This window comes from Kwoniella europaea, chromosome 1 (assembly GCF_036810445.1).
Source record: "Kwoniella europaea PYCC6329 chromosome 1, complete sequence".
NCBI lineage: Eukaryota > Fungi > Basidiomycota > Tremellomycetes > Tremellales > Cryptococcaceae > Kwoniella > Kwoniella europaea.
Window position 1 is genome coordinate 12713209 of NC_089487.1, and position 15919 is coordinate 12729127.

Consider the following 15919-nt stretch of genomic DNA (forward strand, 5'->3'; position numbering starts at 1 on the left):
CACTATATTGACCGCTTAGTGGGTACCTTCCCGCTTGGAGAAGATGTTTCTCTTCTCTGCTCGCTTTTGTTGGATCTTCTCGACGGTCATGTAATCCCATTCGGCTCGTTCAGCTTCTTCGGCAACCACCTGTTCGATCAATGGTGTGAGGTATCGGACGTCCTGTGGCGGGTGAACAAGGTCAGTTAGCGCTCTGTACGCATGCGAGGATAATTGTCTTTCAGGTCTTGGCCATGGAAACCAGAAGAGCATGTAACAAATTGATTGCTTCGGAAGTGAACTGGATTTAATGAGCAGAACGACACAACTCACTTGCTCAGGGGTAGTCCATTGCTCCTTGGGAAGCTTCTTGTGTCCCATTGATTGTTGGATACCTCTTCGCATTCGGAATACTCGGTCGTATCGTTGTTGAGGGGAGAGACGTTGGAGAGCCTGCACACGAGCATGAAAATGCCAGTCAGCGCTTAGTCCATCGTATCCCATATCCACTGCTACGCATCTTAATCAGGCAGCAAATCGACCCTCTCCTCTCCCTCGCAGCTCAACACGGATTTCTGATTCACAACCTCCGTATTGACAGTACTAGACATTCTGACTCCCCAGACTGTTTGTCGTTCTCTCCGTTATTCTCGCCTTGCGCCCTTCTATATCTAATCCTTCACTCCGCTTCGATTCCATTTTGCCCCCATCGAATTCCACGATCTCTTCTCATAATCACATTCCATCCACCATACCGTCTTCCATCTCACTTCGGACTCTATCTCAAAACTCAGACCCACCTTTTGCACTTGAGGGGTTTCCTCTACGATCAAATCATCATAAAGATAACCCTTTTGTCTATAACCAGCAGCGTTCTTGTAGAAGTTTGACCATCTAGCCCAGTACTTTTGGAGTCCAGGTCTTTGTCTGATCCATGGGGCCAGGCTGTTGTTGGCAATTCAAGAAGGAAGTTGAAGTTGACGATATGAAATGAGTAATAAAGTGGGTGAGGCGAGGAATGAGTTGCATGACATTGAACATTGTTATTTGATGATGTCGAAATATCGGATAGATGCGGATACCAAGTGAGCAAATTAGTATCCCTCCATAAGATCATTGAATTCCCCTTCGTGAAAGATAGACTTACGAAGGACCGAGGGGACCGTTTCCGAAGATCATCTTGGTGAGAGAAGGCATGGTGGATAGGGGAATATGAGTGGTGGTGATGATGGTGTGTAAGATATCAATAGTAAGGAAGTGCAAGCTGATTTATGCTGTCTGTACAATCTCAGACGATATCATTGGTCTTTCTCAACACAGTGGCATCCCCTACCTAACCAAACGGAATCAAATAATCAAATCACTGCACCCACTAAGTAACATCGGAGAATAGCGGAAATATGACAGCATCCATCCAATGTGGCAACCTGATCTTACATATCATGCCAGTCCAAGCTCCCGCCAGTGCCGGTGTCTCCCCCAGGTGGTCATAGACTTGACAAAGCAATGCCTAGAGCATAGCTTGCTCATAAGGATATTCTCCATCTCATGCTTTTCGCTATCATCATCATCTGGTTCTTCCATTATATCCTCGGTCCTTCTGTTCGTGGAAATTCCTTGAAGAGCCTTCTCGATCTTTGATAGCTCCTCGTCAGGATTCATCTGGAATGGATTATCGTTCTCACCCCGCTGAGTAGCTCCTCTAGCTATGGAAGAAGAGAATGCTCTATCTGACTTGAATATCGACCATGAATCCGAGGCCAGACTTCGTTTCAAACTTACCTCCCGATCATCTCTCGCAAGACATTCGCCGCGGGTGTCAATCTCCAATTCGTGGAGTCGCTGTTTCGATCGGATCTCACTGAGAGTCTGTTGATCTCTGTGTCTGCTCAATACGGTGCTTTTCCATTGAGGACCGCCTTGCCTGATATGGTCGTCCTCTGTCGCTACCAAGTCTTCGCATTTTTCTGCGTAAGTCCGCCCAAGATAGATCCCTAGCCTTACTCGTGACTTGCGCAACTTCATCGGGTTTTGGTTCCTTGGGAGATAAGCTTTTTAGATATCTTCCATCTTCAGACGCAGCAGGGGTGGTTATGCCAATACAGCTGTCCGCACTGGCAGTCCCGTTATCTACCAGTGGTAAAGTGAGATTCGCATCAGCAGACTGACTCTGGTTCAAGTCGATATGTGGTCTGAGAACATACCAATGACAGCAAAAATAGGATTGTTAAGATCCCCTTTTACTGAATTGTTGGCAGTCATGACTGTTCGTTGCTTATCGATTGGAAGGTACAAATAGGAAGTTAGCAAAAGAATAGAGGACTTCTTGCCAGTGGCGAATGACATGCGATGCATTCGTCATTGACTACTCAAGTGGTTTGATGTCTGGCATTTTCAGCCAAGCAAATTGTACTGCAGGAATATGTATGCTGTGGCACAGTATTGTACGTTCAACATATCCTCTTTGAGAAATCCAATTGATATCGATACGCATTCATGAGGGTGCAGAACATCAACATATAAACGAAGAGGATATCTTTCCCGAGATTAGGACCTGCTCTATATGCACCTTAGAAATCTTTCTTCACAGTAGATTGTGTGAGTGCTTTTCTAGCTCTGAAGGGATCTCCCTCCACATAAGGGTTTCCTCTTCCAAAGCCAATTGACATCCCAAACGGATTACCCATTCCGAAAGGATTTCGTTGAGCAGTTGCATTGCCATCTTGAGTATCCAATGATAAGATCATTGACTCATGCACGTGCGACAGACTTGGGCTATTCGATAGTGCATGGAAATCTTCCAATTCACCTCGAGTCTCTGCTAAATTGCATAAATAAGCAGCAGTCTCACCTTCTTGAACGATTTCTTCCCAAGTTGGCATTCGCTTGTCGAACCTTACACTTTTAAGAGATAAAAACCCTTGGACCGTCGAAGGTGAATATACAGGTAATGCATATTCAGTGGATTGTAAGCTGTACCAAGCTTGTTTAGATGCTTCGTCTTTATTTCTAGAAGATTGCAATGAGTTGTTTAGTCTGGTCGCATCTCGTGTATCCTTCCACAAACTAAAATATTCATCTGCTGAAGCGAATAATCTACCTTTGATGTATTTGTGATACTCTTTAATAGCCTGGCCATCGAGGTACAGGCTTGGTTCGTTATACGGTGTAGTTGATTGATTAGCTATGAGTTTAGTAATCATTTGGCTGTTATGTCTAGCCCTTTCGGTGGGATCTTCAATGAAGGTTGTGCCCGACTGAGCTGCAGTGGTGTAGTCTAGTGCAGGCAGCCGATCGGTATCTGTCAAAAATATATGAGTACAGCTGCATACAGTATTAGTAAATGATGGTACCATCCAGTCAGCGGTTCTTGCGCTGTTTCAAAAAGATGGACTCACCATTGCCAGAGGATATCAGGTCTTTTCGAAGCCAGGCGTAAGGGGTAGGCCCATTCGACATTTCCAAAGACATTATGAGATGTGAGTACAGATTAAGTGCAGCAAGGTAATACCGAAGCAGGCAAATGAATGAGGAAATCACCAGTATTGCTATATAATAGGAGGATGTTGATTAGGGGGAAAAGATCAGAACGGTCATTACTTCCTTCCCGTTGTGCTTTAAACATATAAAAGGACAGGAATGACGGTGTAGCTCGCTACACGAGAATTCCAAGTGAAATATCCTTTGATGACTGAATACCAAGGTTGTCCTGTGCCAAAGGAGCTGGCAGACACTTCTTTTCGACTAACATTCTCGTGTGGTATTCTAGATGTCGCATAGCCCACAAAAGATTGCAGTCGAAGACACAGAGCAGCTCAAACATACAGGAGATATTATAGAGTATCAAGAGCGATATAATATATTATATTCCCAGCGCGGTATAAGGGAAAATCCTATCAGTTCGAGGTCACTGTGCATCCTGTCTTGGATGGAAGTGATTTACTAATTTCCCCATCCTCCGGTCCTCCAACCTCCCCAGGGGTGACTACTGTAAGGCTGCGCCTGCACAGAAGAGCCAGCTCCGGTATTCGCAGGAGCTGAAGATACAGAAGAAGGTTGTTGGGTGATAGCGACACCAGAATCTGAAGGAGTGGAATAAGCAGAAGAACCCTGTTGAGTATTCGCGACACCGCCACCAGACGGGGTGGATTCAGCGGATGAAGGGGTACTATCGTCTGATCTAGCAGCCGTACTAGAAGGCACGGCTTCAGAAGATACAGGAGCAGAAGCTGATCCACCGGTGTTGGAAGTTCCAGATGATGTGCCATCAGCAGCGGCGGTACCGGCAAGAACGTTGAAATTGTATACTCCTCTCTAGAATTACCAAAAACCATCAATCGCAATTTTCAATCAAAAATCATATAATAGCTCACATAACATTGGTCTGAGATCTCAATGGAACCTTGGCCACTTGCACCTCCACCGCCATCTACATCCATCTGGAAACTTACACTGCCTACGCTCATGGGGAATGCAAGGGTATGTACACCTGCACCGTCAACTTGCTGAGATGAAGCTGTACCGCCAATCGTCACTGTCACAGTAGCTGGACCAGTGGTAAGTGCCGCTACGAAAACCGAGTCTGCGGCCATCTACATGATCATAAGGTAAATTACACCAGTGAGTATGCTAATCGAATCGGACCATGGTGCCACTTACATCCCATCCTCGAGGCTTCTCACCGACGCTATCAGTACCCGAGCACCTATATCAAGTGATTGTCAGTGAGATATTTATTGTTTTGTTAGGTGATGATGGTAGACTCACTCTGCAGCTTTGAGAGTAGGTCTATACCACCATACCAACCTATTTTCTGTAACTTCCGGTTGAGCATTCCCAGCTTTGAAAGCAGAGATGAAAGGACCCATCATATCCATAAAAGCAGAATGGTCGAAATCTTCTGCCCAATCTTTGTTACCATCGGTTTCCATCGTTCCTCGGTACGGACTGATCAAGGAAGATTCGGTCCAATCATTCCATGTGATGATCTCGACGAATTTTACCTGGTCGGGGTATTGAGTAACAAGATCGAGGATTTGTTGCCATCTTGTTGGCCAGAGGGTATCGGAGTAGAGATAATAATTTTTGGCATAGCCAGTTGAAGCTGGGAGGTGGGAGTAGACTGCGTGAGGGAATAGGAGTCAGCTGATTTAAAATTAAATATCCAGGGACACCGATTTCATGGGAACACGTAGTCGAGATTGTTACATAAAACGCAACTTACACCATGGTGATACAGGTGCCATGTATGCTTCACCCAATGGCGCGAGCAGACCCAAGTACTCTTCGTCGGGAGCTGTGGTCATATTCTCAAATACGACGGTATCTTGACCTTCACCTGGCCATGTTCTCCTGCGTGACACAGTAACCTCAGCTCATTATTCTTAACCAGGATTTGAAGCCCGTCTGAGATATCAGGTAGATCAGGAGTACCGTCAACTTACCAAGAGAACAGACCATCCAGACCTGGCGTGTCCACAGCAGCTTGACTCGCATAGTAATACGGACAAACATATAAATCCACCCCGACGTTCTCCCTCACTTTAACCCAATCGGTTCCTTCACCCCAGAAAGAGCTTACAAAGGGTTTACCATCATATTGGAAATATGCACTTTGGGTTACCCAAGGTTTGAGTAGTTCGGTTACGGGACCGGGATCCTCACATGAGTAATGTACGAAATCGGGCGAGATGAATAGTTTGAAATTTGATGAGGAGGCTGCTGTGAATGCGAATTGAAGTTGTTGGGCGTTTGTATCTTGGCCATCACAGTTCAATGCCTATAGATATACAGTACATACAGCGCAAATGGCATAATGAGTCAGCCAGATATTACAGTAGGTGCACCGTATGGTAGTTTGCTTACAATGGTGTGTTTTACTTACAAATCCATCAATACCTTTACTGAGTGCCAGTGCGACATCTCTATCCCAATCGTCCTGGGTGTACGAATTCACAAATCCGACCATAAAATGGGCAAAGACATATCGTTCGCTACTTGATGCGGTCGAGGTAGTTTGTCGCTTATCGATGATGGTGGTATTGGTATGACTTGGTATATTGAGTGCTCTGACTAGAGAAGCTGTGATAACCAGATTCAAGATGGAGGTGATCTTCATTGCGTATACGAATGGCCGGACAAGAAGATCCCAGCGAAATGATCGACTATCTACAAACAAGTATGACGTTAGGATAGAACGATTGTAAGAATGTGGGTTTGATGAAAAGATGATTGGAAGGTGATGTGATGTATGAACGGATCAGGATTGATCATAACGAATCGCAGATCAATCAAGGTTTGTTGCTTCATCTCGGTCCTTTATATACCCATAACATCCGTTTCGATGAATCCGATTTTCTATCGATTATCAAACCTATCAAAGGACCCAATGCTTTCCCGGCTTATCTATGTATCCGGATTGATGAGATAATGAAAGAAATTGTGTCCTTTGGGATTAGGGAAAGGCGATGTTGGCTTTCAGGAGAACATTCAGTTGATGAAAGGGATGATCAAGAAGCAAATGAAGAGCTATGAAGGGATACTTCTGTTGAGCCGCTGACGAGCGATGCGAAGGCGTTTGACGATGATACCTTCTGAAAAGAAAGTTTGAAGGTGACTTGATTTTGGGAAGTAGCTGAGGATGTGCTTCTGAATGGTTTGGCCATGATGGTGATCCGTCTCTCTTCTTCATGTCTGGGCTCGGTGACGCTGAAAGTGTTTTCTTATTCCGCCCTCATTCAAGCCAAAACAGTCTATCTGTCTGTCTTCTGACTTTCCCCCTTTCCCCCTTTCCCCTTCTCTCCCCCATCTCTTCCGCTTCGGATACCGTGAGGAATCAACCTTTAAGAGTGTTCTTAGGTTTTCTCCCAATTGGAAAGCAGCTAGGCTTGCATGCATGTCCTGGTCGGTCGGAAGGTGCTTGAGGAGACCAATCTAGCATCGTCGAAGGAACTGCGTTTTGCCACATTCGGAAGTTTAGGTTTAGATGATATCATCAAAGATAGTAACCAGATAGTGCCTCGTTCTTAAAACATAACCCACGAGTGACCCACGACCAAACATATGCATATACTTTGTACACAGACATACTGCCCGATGAAATGTTTCGCTCATCCATGCATACACCTTCATATTAGACAACACATAGACACCTTTCCCATCCTTCCATTCAACGTATGATACCATCAACAGAAGACGCAGGATCGTACACTTCTTATACACTCTTTTGGTTAGAAACTCACATTTCCTCATTCACTCATTCACCTGTTCAGTGACACGGCCAACATCTACATAGTATAGGCCGCTCAAGCAGTGTATCAGGCTTCTAAGAAATCATGACAATCACTCTGAGACTAGTCTTTCATACAGTCAATCTGATATTCCTCGTATCACTAGCCAACATATGTTTGTTATTCGCTTTACTCGTCAAGCCCTTCTCGGAAGATAAATCATGGGAGTTGGTATGCTGGGCTGGGTAAGTCAGGTCTTCATGATACCCATATCATTTACAAGTGACGATAGAAAGCTGCACAGAAACCAGGCTGATCATTAAATACGTAGTAACTGGTTTTGGACGTATATGCAGAACCATTGGGAAAATACTCTGAACGCTAAAGGTGCGGTGGAAGTTAGTGGTGATGAAATACCTGAAAGGGAAAGTGCGTTCATCATCACGGTGAGTGATGTCAATATATATAAACTCGTACGTTAAGGCGCTTCAGCTGATAGTTATCTTACGCACTGATGCAGAACCACCTAGGATACTCGGATTACTACCTCTTCCATTATCTCTCATCTAGAGCGAAGATGATGGGTAACTCGAGATACTTTGTCAAGAAAGAGATACTTAGAATACCATTTTTCGGTCTGACGTTTTGGTCTATGGGTGAGTGAGACTTGTGTTAACGTTGATCATTAGATTTGAAGATATGCTAATGAAGGAGCATATCGGATCAATAGGTATGATACTGGTATCAAGGAATTGGACAAATGATCAAAGGTTGATCGAGTACGTCATGTCGTCTCCACTACACCTTTGCCTGAACCCACTGCTAGAGAAAAATGTGGACCGATATCTGATAATCGTCACTTAGACAAGCGTTCAAGAGGGTCAAAGAAAACCATCACCCATGTTGGATTGTACTTTGTCCTGAAGGGACTAGACGAACTGATTCGAAGATACTTAGGGTGAGTACCAATTGTATCCTTGATTTATACACCTCTCGCTCATGTGGTTTACCCAGTCCCAAGCATTCGCTAGACAAAAGGGTAAAGATGAATTACAGCATGTTTTGTTCCCCCGAACCAAAGGTTTCGTATCCACCGTTCAAGGTGAGTTAGGGATGCGGCGTACAAAAGATTCTCGCTGAACTACGTGATCCGAATAGCCCTCAGAACATCACATATCAAATACATCTACGACCTCACCTTACTCTATCAGTCCCCTGACAATGGGAATAACAAATGGAAGGTTCCTTCTTTGGCTGATCAGTTGAACTGTAAGGATCTCACCAAAAAGGGATATAGATACAAGATACATGTGAAGAGGTATGTCATCGAGCTTCTGTGCTGGTTCATGAACATCAACCTTGCTGACTTGCTAACCTGGTGTTCCTTTATTTAGAATTGCCATATCAGAATTACCACAAGATGAGGAATCATTGAGATCGTGGTGTGAAGATAGATGGAAACAGAAAGATGATTTGTTGGATAAATGGATGAATGATAGTAAACTCAGCAATGGCAATGGGATAAAAGCTAAGATGGGTATCAATGGTGTTAATGGGTTTGATCACCATATCGGTCATTGAACCTATGTTGAAGAGATATTTTTGAGATTGTGCAGTGATCATTTTGGGTATTTAACTTCGTATCACATGTCCATGTATACAATCCGCAAAGTCGACATCAAAAGACGATCAACATGCAGACTGCGATCAGCCTCGAGTGCCATATAAAGCTCGATGCATCTGATGTGTATGATAATATATATCCGTACTATGTGATACATGAGTGGTAAAGTACAGTTGCAATAATGGAATCACAACTATCTCTATCCAAAAGACGAAGTCAGCTCTCTATTCAAGGTCTCCGAAAGAAACATGAAAGCTCACCATCATTCTCATATAAGCGAGCTAAAATACCCATGAACATATTCATCAGCATCGGATCCGTTGTATCGCGTAATGTAGCAGAGTACTAGGACTGGGCAAATCACTCACCAACAAAGCACCTGAACCAGTAGCTACACCAACCAAATATTGTAATATACTAAATTTAGCTTGTTCTATCTGAGTTCTTAAACCTGCGATTTCACTTTCGATCCTCGTGTCTACCTCTTTGATCTTTAATTCCTGTTGACTTGATTCATCCCTTATTCTGCCTTTCTCCAGATTCAAATCTAACCTTACTCCTGCCTGAGTACGAGTTACTTCCTCCCTCAAACGCTGTTTTAGCTTTTCAACATCAGTCATCAGTCGGTCGTTCTCTGCTTTCATCAGAGATAGATCGTTCTTCTCGTGTAGCTGGAGCTCGGATTTGAGTCGTGCAAAATCGACTTTCTCAGTGTAACGTTGCTGCAAAGTCGAGGTGCATTGGGAGAATTTTCAAGATCAAAGTGAGAAAGGGATAAAAGGGAATGAAAAGATAGAGCAGTATTAGCATTAATTTCAGACGTGTTATCCTACACTTCCTCTGGTCCAACCCACACAGCCCCATAATACATTAGATATCGGTTCATCAAGAAGCGTCACCCACCTTTTCCTGCTCCGCCTTACTGACCAGACCACTTTCCATCCCTTTTATACTTTCCTCCACGACCTCCGCTAAGACACTCATCACCCCTTCAGCCTGTTTACGCGTCATCCCATTTTTCTCCAGCTTCTCGACGAATAAATACGTGTCGAAATGACTGATCTTACGGGGTTTTGATGTGCTGAATGATCGATTTGATAAAGGGTAGGGTAATCGGGTAGAGAGGAGAGGGAGGGGTCGAGCGATTGCTAAGAAAATGAGTCAGCTTATGGATACCGACGTAGTGAATTTTCAACTGACACATAGCTAGCAGAGCACCTGCTCTGCTTGTTGTAGGCTGCGACAGTAAGGATGTCATCTTGAGGTTGTCTGCAGCGTGTTGAGATGAAAGTAGAAAGGTAAACAAATGACAGCTCCTTTTAATCAAACTGACCAACTGCTATATGACGATGTGTCGACCGATGCCACGTGTGTGATTGGGATTAAATAAGTAAAATAACGGCAGATTTATTAAATTGGGTATTGCGACCCGGTTATCGTTCCTGGTTGACTGATTATTTTGATTTTGGAGATTTTCAAGATTTCAAGATTTCAAGATTTTAGAAAGCAGTTGGATGGTTGAATAGTTGAATAACATCAAGAACTTAAGCAACAGAGAACCACACACTATACAAAACATCACTATCAGGCAATATGCAGGTGAGCTATCATGTGGACAGATGTCTTCCAGATTTCAGCTGAACAAGATACGTTCTAGTCCGACGATATTATCTGGACGGTCATCAACCACCAGTGAGTCCGCTTTTCCTCCCTTGTTGAGAGAGACCGCCGCTGATAACACCCCGACAGGTTTTGCTCTTACAAAGTCAAGTGAGCTCACTCTCGACTAGCCAGTATGTCTCGAAGGGAGCTGATACTGATATGTGGTACTATGACTACAGAACATCAACGCAGAATTTCTGCAGAAACGAGTACAACTTGACCGGATTCTGTACGAGACAGTCTTGTCCCCTGGCGAATTCTAGGTATGCTACAGTGAGGGAAAAGGATGGTGAGTTGTGCCCTCATTTCAGCTACATACTTTCTATCTATTAGAATCAGCTGATGTGTGTTGAATCGGTTTATAGGTGTATTGTATCTGTACATGAAGACGATCGAACGTGCCCATACACCTGCGAACATGTGGGAGAGGATAAAGTTATCGAATAACTATGTCAAGGCATTGGAGCAGGTCAGTTATATATTGAATGCGTCTTTTGGTTTTTCATGTTTTCAGTCAGCTGATAATTCTGTATGTGGATTCTGTAGATCGACAAAGAATTGATATATTGGCCAAACTTCATTACGCATAAATGTAAACAGCGTATAACGAAGATTACACAGTATTTGATCAAGATGAGGAGGTTGAGTCTGACTGCTCAGTAAGTTTCAGTCGATTCCCTATCTTCTCACTAAGTCCCTGCGAATTATCCTGGCGAGCTTGTCAGATGCGGGATAAAGAGATGAGTAGCTAATATTTCACGTTGCCACTCAGACCAAAGAAAGTAGGTATCAAGAAGAAACTCGAAAGACGAGAAGCCACCCGAGAACGAAAAGCCTTAGCAGCAGCACATCTAGAGAAGAACATCGAGAAAGAGTTATTGGAGAGATTACGTTCCAAAGCTTATGGTGATCAACCTCTCAACGTTAATGAGGATGTGTGGAGACAGGTTTTGGATCTGGATAGAAAGGGTAAAGAGAAAGAATTGGAATTGGATATGGAAGATGATGAATCGTTACTTGATTCTGACGAAGAGAGGGAAGAAGAAGAAGAATATGAAGGCGGTGAGAGGGAATACGTGGAGGATACGGATGATGAGAGTGTAGGCGATTTAGAGGATTATAGTGGTAGTGAGGTGAGTAAGGTTCGGAAGTTTATTGTATTCACAACCCATTTCATTCGTTGGAGAATCTCATAATCACACCAAATCCCTATTATTCTTTTTTTTTTCGCTCATCTGGTCTGTCTGTTAATCTCATTTTTCTCCTACTTTACAGTTTGACGAATTCGACTCTGAAGAAGAAGGTTCAGAAGGTCAAGAATTCCCATCCGATTTGGACGTCTCTGACGAAGATGGGGATGGCGAAGAAGATGGTGGAGAAGAACAGCCTAAAGCTAAGAAACCACCTACGAACGGTTCGGGTGGATTGGCAGGTACTAAGAGGAAACAACCTCCTAAAGGGTCTTCAACCAAGAAAGGCGCTAGAAGACCCAAGGTCGATGTGGAATATGAGATGGAGACTGAACCTCTTAGTAGGGAGATGTTGAAGAATTGGTAGAGGAGGGAGAAGAGAGAAATGACTGACATTCCATGTGGAAGGTCGAGTACTCTTCGACCAATGATGTAGAAGAGTTGATTCACGTATATTACGATTCTTGTACACTACAATAACTATGCTTACTCGTCTATGCTTCCCATCTCTCATGTTCTATACATACAACATGCATTGACTGATACCCGCGTATCATAATTTCGCATGACAGAGGTACTTGATAAGTCTAAGAGGACGCCGGTAGGTGATAACGAAAAGAAATATACTTTTTCAATCAATATGAGCAGTAGAAAGGTCAATTCTCCTGAGAGCCAATACAACGGCGGAAGCCCAACTCCTCCATCTTCGTGCGATCCCCCGCCTCTAGTTCTATGACAGCCAATCTGATCATTAACGGGATCGATAAATCTAGTCGTCATCCGAATCATCCGAATTGAGATCCAGGGTGAATACAGCATTCGGATCGTATCTCCTCGTAGGCTCTTCATGCACGATAGCCGGTTGAGGCTGTTCGATAATCTCGGTAGTCTTTGTTTCTGTCCAACGGAATAAGGAATAAGGGTCATCAGTACCGTTCGGTCCGTATAAATCGTATGATATTGTTACAACACTCACCATCCCCGACTTCACCTGTCCTACCCATCCCACCCATCCCTTCATTCCCGCTCATCTGGAATAACAGACCCATCCGCATGGCCATCTCGGTTGGCCAAGGTTGATATTGGTTTTTGTCTATATCTGACATAAGGCTTGAGATGGGTGCTGACGAGTACCGCGAGAGGTTTTGAGCGTGAGATAAGAGGGTCGGAATGTTTATTGGGTCTAAATGAAAATCACATAAGTAGGTGATCAGTACATGTAGATTCCATATGATCACAACAGGATTACAGCTCGTCTTGTTTTCCAAAAATGACCGTAGGTAGAAGGAAGTTTGCAATGGTGAATTCAGTGATTCTCGTTGAAACAATACTCACTCTTTTCACTTTGCTCAATACTCTCTTTCACTTTCTTCCCATTCCCAACCATCTGTTCCAATTCGATCCTATCTTTTTCCAATCCTCTTATCAGACCTCTCACCATCTGTTCGAGATTTTCAAGGTTCTTCTTCTTATCTAGCAATTTCTTATATTCCTCCTGGTGGGTATATGTATCTCGAAGTAAATTCGACAAGTCCAATGTGGATAGCTGCAAAGCAGTGTATATCTGCTCGATACCTCCTCCCTGGCCTGGATTCGAAACTGTACTGGATGGGGAGGAAGATAATAGGGTGAACAGTTGGGTGAGGAGGAGGGATTGGGTAGTGAGGTTTTGTAAGAGTGATTGACGGGGTGGGATGGAGGAAGATGAGGACGAGGGGCCAGAAGGTATAGGATCTGAAGGTTGGTTTGCCATGATCGAGCGGTCGGTACAGCTGTGAACGGATATCCTGTGTATTCAAGGAACACTTTCCACTGGTGCTGGTGAAATTGATGAGGTAGATAAGATGTTTTAATGTGCGGATGCGAGGAATGAAATATACAACATGTACCCGGACATTGACTTCTGCTTTTCAGTCCGAGTTTTATTTTGATGGTGATAGGTTGATGTGGGGCTCCAGTGATCCTCGCCTGTTTAACCCTCTGCGATGCTCCCAGTCCTCCCTCCTCCTCTCTTACACAGCCGGCCGAATAAGTGATCCAGTATCAGCTCACCATCGTCTACCATCCATTCTCTTCGATCCCATCCCTAGACTATCTTCACGCCGAGCCCGTAAAGGCACATTGCAGGCCACTAAGCAGCGAAAGAGGATACGTACGGCCCAACACAATGCCAAGACTGGAACTCTCCCCTACGCGTCGACGCAATGATGGCACCTTCAATATCCGTAACATCGATTGGAACGCTCTGATCCATCGGGCGAGGGGGATGCCCAGGGAGATGGTTCATAGGTATCATAAGTTAGGGAGGAAAGGGAAGGTGAGTCGTCACTATCTTTGGCTACGGTAGCACTCTGTCGGAGGGTATATGATATGCCATGGTAGTACACTGACTCACTATCATCTCTTATAGGCAACGATATGGTGGGATACTTCATCTCGATGTATTATTACCCTTCTTCGATAGTAACACTAATTCATGTGACGATCGTACGACAGGTTCATCACCTTCATGCACTTTTTGATGCTAGCTCTGGTGATCATCATCACACCTACGAGGATCGGGTTGTTCTTCAACAATCTGGGACTGAAGCTGAGAGAGATGGGTTGGAAAGGCATGTTCCTATGTGGTCTGTTCTGCAGTAAGTGTCCATCTATCCTGATCACTACCCTCATCTCAGTATACTGTATATGAAAAGTGTCTCTTGCTAATTCACGCCGCTACAACAGTCCTCAGCTCCCACCCACCATTATTCGGATTCATGGGATCATTGACATTAATTGGATTCACGTACGGTATGATGCCTGGAGCAATCATTGCATTCGTAGCTTCAATGATGGGGTCTATCATCTCTTTCTTATCTGTCAGAGTAAGTACATCTCAGCATACCAAGTCACTCTACGACATATCCATCGATCATAAAGAGTTTCAAGGCTGACTAGGGTGATCATTCGACTGTGATTAGACATTCTTCCTTGGTTATCTCGGCAAGAACGAAAAATGGGAAGCGTTCGGCAATGTGATGCGAGCAAAGGGATTACCATTGGTGATTATGATCAGGTATTGTCCTATACCTTGGGCTATAGGTAATGGATTGTTTGCGGTGAGTGGATTTCAGCACTTTATTCGGTGGATCGAACACATGTAGTAGATACTGTTCTGATTACTGTTTGGGCATGTTAGTCTATTGATAGTGTCAAATTATGGCATTTCGCGTTGGCGAATCTGTGAGTGACAGATCTATTATCAATCAGTGAACAAGCCTACTCCCCCTTAAATGGGCCAAGAGACATTCTTTTTCTTCTCTTCTTCTCTTCCAGAGCATCAGTGTTCCTAGACATCCTGAAAGTCACTTCCCCACCTATGATCGACCCAAGGATTACATAATTGACTGACCCCATGTCTAATCTTCGCAGTCTTATCCAACCACGTCTTATGATCCCAGTTTTTATCGGTTCCCGTCTCACCTCCCTCACATCCGAAACCAAAGACCCCTTGCAATTCTGGTTGAACCTCCTCTCCATCGGCTTGTCATCGACTATATCAGTCGTGACGGGTATAGTCATCTATCGATTGACCTTGGAACAGATGCGTAAACTGAAATCGACGGGTGATGGTGAATTGGCGGCAGAGTATATCGAGGAAGATGCCCTGTTGGGAGAATTGAGTGGTGGCTCGGATGATGAGGCTGAGATGCTGACTAGACCATCAAGTGAAAGAAATACACGTAGGGACAGGTTGAAAGTCGATGATATTGAAAGAGGGGAAGGTAGAAATGGGAGGCGAAGGAAGAGTGGGAGTGAAACTCCCGAAGATAGGGATTTAGTGTAGATGGAAATGAAATGGGAGTAGAATACAATTGAAAGAGGAGTAGAAACAGGCTGAAGGCAACAGGTTATGGTTCTTCTCCAGTTTCGACTCGAGTTAGCGTAGTCATGCCGAGAGCCGATTCGACTTTCTTCAATGATCCCCTCAAAATGTATAGTGGAGATGTCCTTTAGGCCATGTTGATCTAGGGGAAAATCCGGATAGATACCCCCATGTATGTCAGACCAAGATATTCATATGTAAAATTGATCTTAGTCAAATGATCTTTTCATTTCATTCCTCCGATCGACGTTGACTTGATGCTATGGTATGAAGCACATCACATAGATACGAGATTATTCTACTACAGCTTCAACACTCGAAACCAAAAAATCCATATCCAGTATATGGGCTACGTACTGAAAAGAAG

General features: G+C 44.0%; 9 protein-coding genes across 9 annotated transcripts; 3 read left to right on the plus strand and 6 right to left on the minus strand.

Annotated features, from left to right (window-relative positions):
* Positions 1 to 15: 15 nt before the first annotated feature.
* On the minus strand, positions 16 to 1176 carry V865_004857 (uncharacterized protein; the record flags this gene model as incomplete). Its single annotated transcript, XM_066228632.1, has 4 exons — positions 16 to 162; positions 313 to 432; positions 780 to 924; positions 1127 to 1176. 4 exons carry the CDS (start codon positions 1174 to 1176, stop codon positions 16 to 18), a joined length of 462 nt encoding a protein of 153 aa, XP_066084729.1.
* Positions 1177 to 1419: 243 nt separating this feature from the next.
* Positions 1420 to 2241, minus strand: V865_004858 (uncharacterized protein; the record flags this gene model as incomplete). The annotated part of the gene is made up of 3 exons (XM_066228633.1): positions 1420 to 1925; positions 1984 to 2109; positions 2184 to 2241. The coding sequence occupies 3 exons, from the start codon at positions 2239 to 2241 to the stop codon at positions 1420 to 1422; spliced, it is 690 nt and encodes a 229-aa protein (XP_066084730.1).
* A 308-nt stretch (positions 2242 to 2549) lies between these two features.
* On the minus strand, positions 2550 to 3450 carry V865_004859 (uncharacterized protein; the record flags this gene model as incomplete). The annotated part of the gene is made up of 2 exons (XM_066228634.1): positions 2550 to 3280; positions 3378 to 3450. 2 exons carry the CDS (start codon positions 3448 to 3450, stop codon positions 2550 to 2552), a joined length of 804 nt encoding a protein of 267 aa, XP_066084731.1.
* Positions 3451 to 3921: 471 nt separating this feature from the next.
* V865_004860 (uncharacterized protein) lies at positions 3922 to 6097 on the minus strand (the record flags this gene model as incomplete). The annotated part of the gene is made up of 7 exons (XM_066228635.1): positions 3922 to 4293; positions 4353 to 4571; positions 4639 to 4684; positions 4747 to 5101; positions 5204 to 5331; positions 5424 to 5758; positions 5864 to 6097. The coding sequence occupies 7 exons, from the start codon at positions 6095 to 6097 to the stop codon at positions 3922 to 3924; spliced, it is 1689 nt and encodes a 562-aa protein (XP_066084732.1).
* Positions 6098 to 7313: 1216 nt separating this feature from the next.
* On the plus strand, positions 7314 to 8789 carry V865_004861 (uncharacterized protein; the record flags this gene model as incomplete). Its single annotated transcript, XM_066228636.1, has 8 exons — positions 7314 to 7453; positions 7540 to 7654; positions 7729 to 7864; positions 7939 to 7987; positions 8073 to 8166; positions 8223 to 8310; positions 8367 to 8526; positions 8603 to 8789. 8 exons carry the CDS (start codon positions 7314 to 7316, stop codon positions 8787 to 8789), a joined length of 969 nt encoding a protein of 322 aa, XP_066084733.1.
* Positions 8790 to 9056: 267 nt separating this feature from the next.
* V865_004862 (uncharacterized protein) lies at positions 9057 to 10090 on the minus strand (the record flags this gene model as incomplete). The annotated part of the gene is made up of 4 exons (XM_066228637.1): positions 9057 to 9113; positions 9201 to 9554; positions 9736 to 9980; positions 10033 to 10090. The coding sequence occupies 4 exons, from the start codon at positions 10088 to 10090 to the stop codon at positions 9057 to 9059; spliced, it is 714 nt and encodes a 237-aa protein (XP_066084734.1).
* Positions 10091 to 10425: 335 nt separating this feature from the next.
* V865_004863 (uncharacterized protein) lies at positions 10426 to 12051 on the plus strand (the record flags this gene model as incomplete). Its single annotated transcript, XM_066228638.1, has 8 exons — positions 10426 to 10431; positions 10490 to 10524; positions 10582 to 10602; positions 10674 to 10783; positions 10860 to 10963; positions 11041 to 11153; positions 11267 to 11627; positions 11770 to 12051. 8 exons carry the CDS (start codon positions 10426 to 10428, stop codon positions 12049 to 12051), a joined length of 1032 nt encoding a protein of 343 aa, XP_066084735.1.
* A 402-nt stretch (positions 12052 to 12453) lies between these two features.
* V865_004864 (uncharacterized protein) lies at positions 12454 to 13437 on the minus strand (the record flags this gene model as incomplete). Its single annotated transcript, XM_066228639.1, has 3 exons — positions 12454 to 12581; positions 12661 to 12867; positions 13020 to 13437. The coding sequence occupies 3 exons, from the start codon at positions 13435 to 13437 to the stop codon at positions 12454 to 12456; spliced, it is 753 nt and encodes a 250-aa protein (XP_066084736.1).
* A 414-nt stretch (positions 13438 to 13851) lies between these two features.
* On the plus strand, positions 13852 to 15513 carry V865_004865 (uncharacterized protein; the record flags this gene model as incomplete). Its single annotated transcript, XM_066228640.1, has 7 exons — positions 13852 to 14001; positions 14095 to 14105; positions 14181 to 14323; positions 14412 to 14551; positions 14648 to 14785; positions 14866 to 14909; positions 15099 to 15513. The coding sequence occupies 7 exons, from the start codon at positions 13852 to 13854 to the stop codon at positions 15511 to 15513; spliced, it is 1041 nt and encodes a 346-aa protein (XP_066084737.1).
* Between the last annotated feature and the right edge of the window lie 406 nt (positions 15514 to 15919).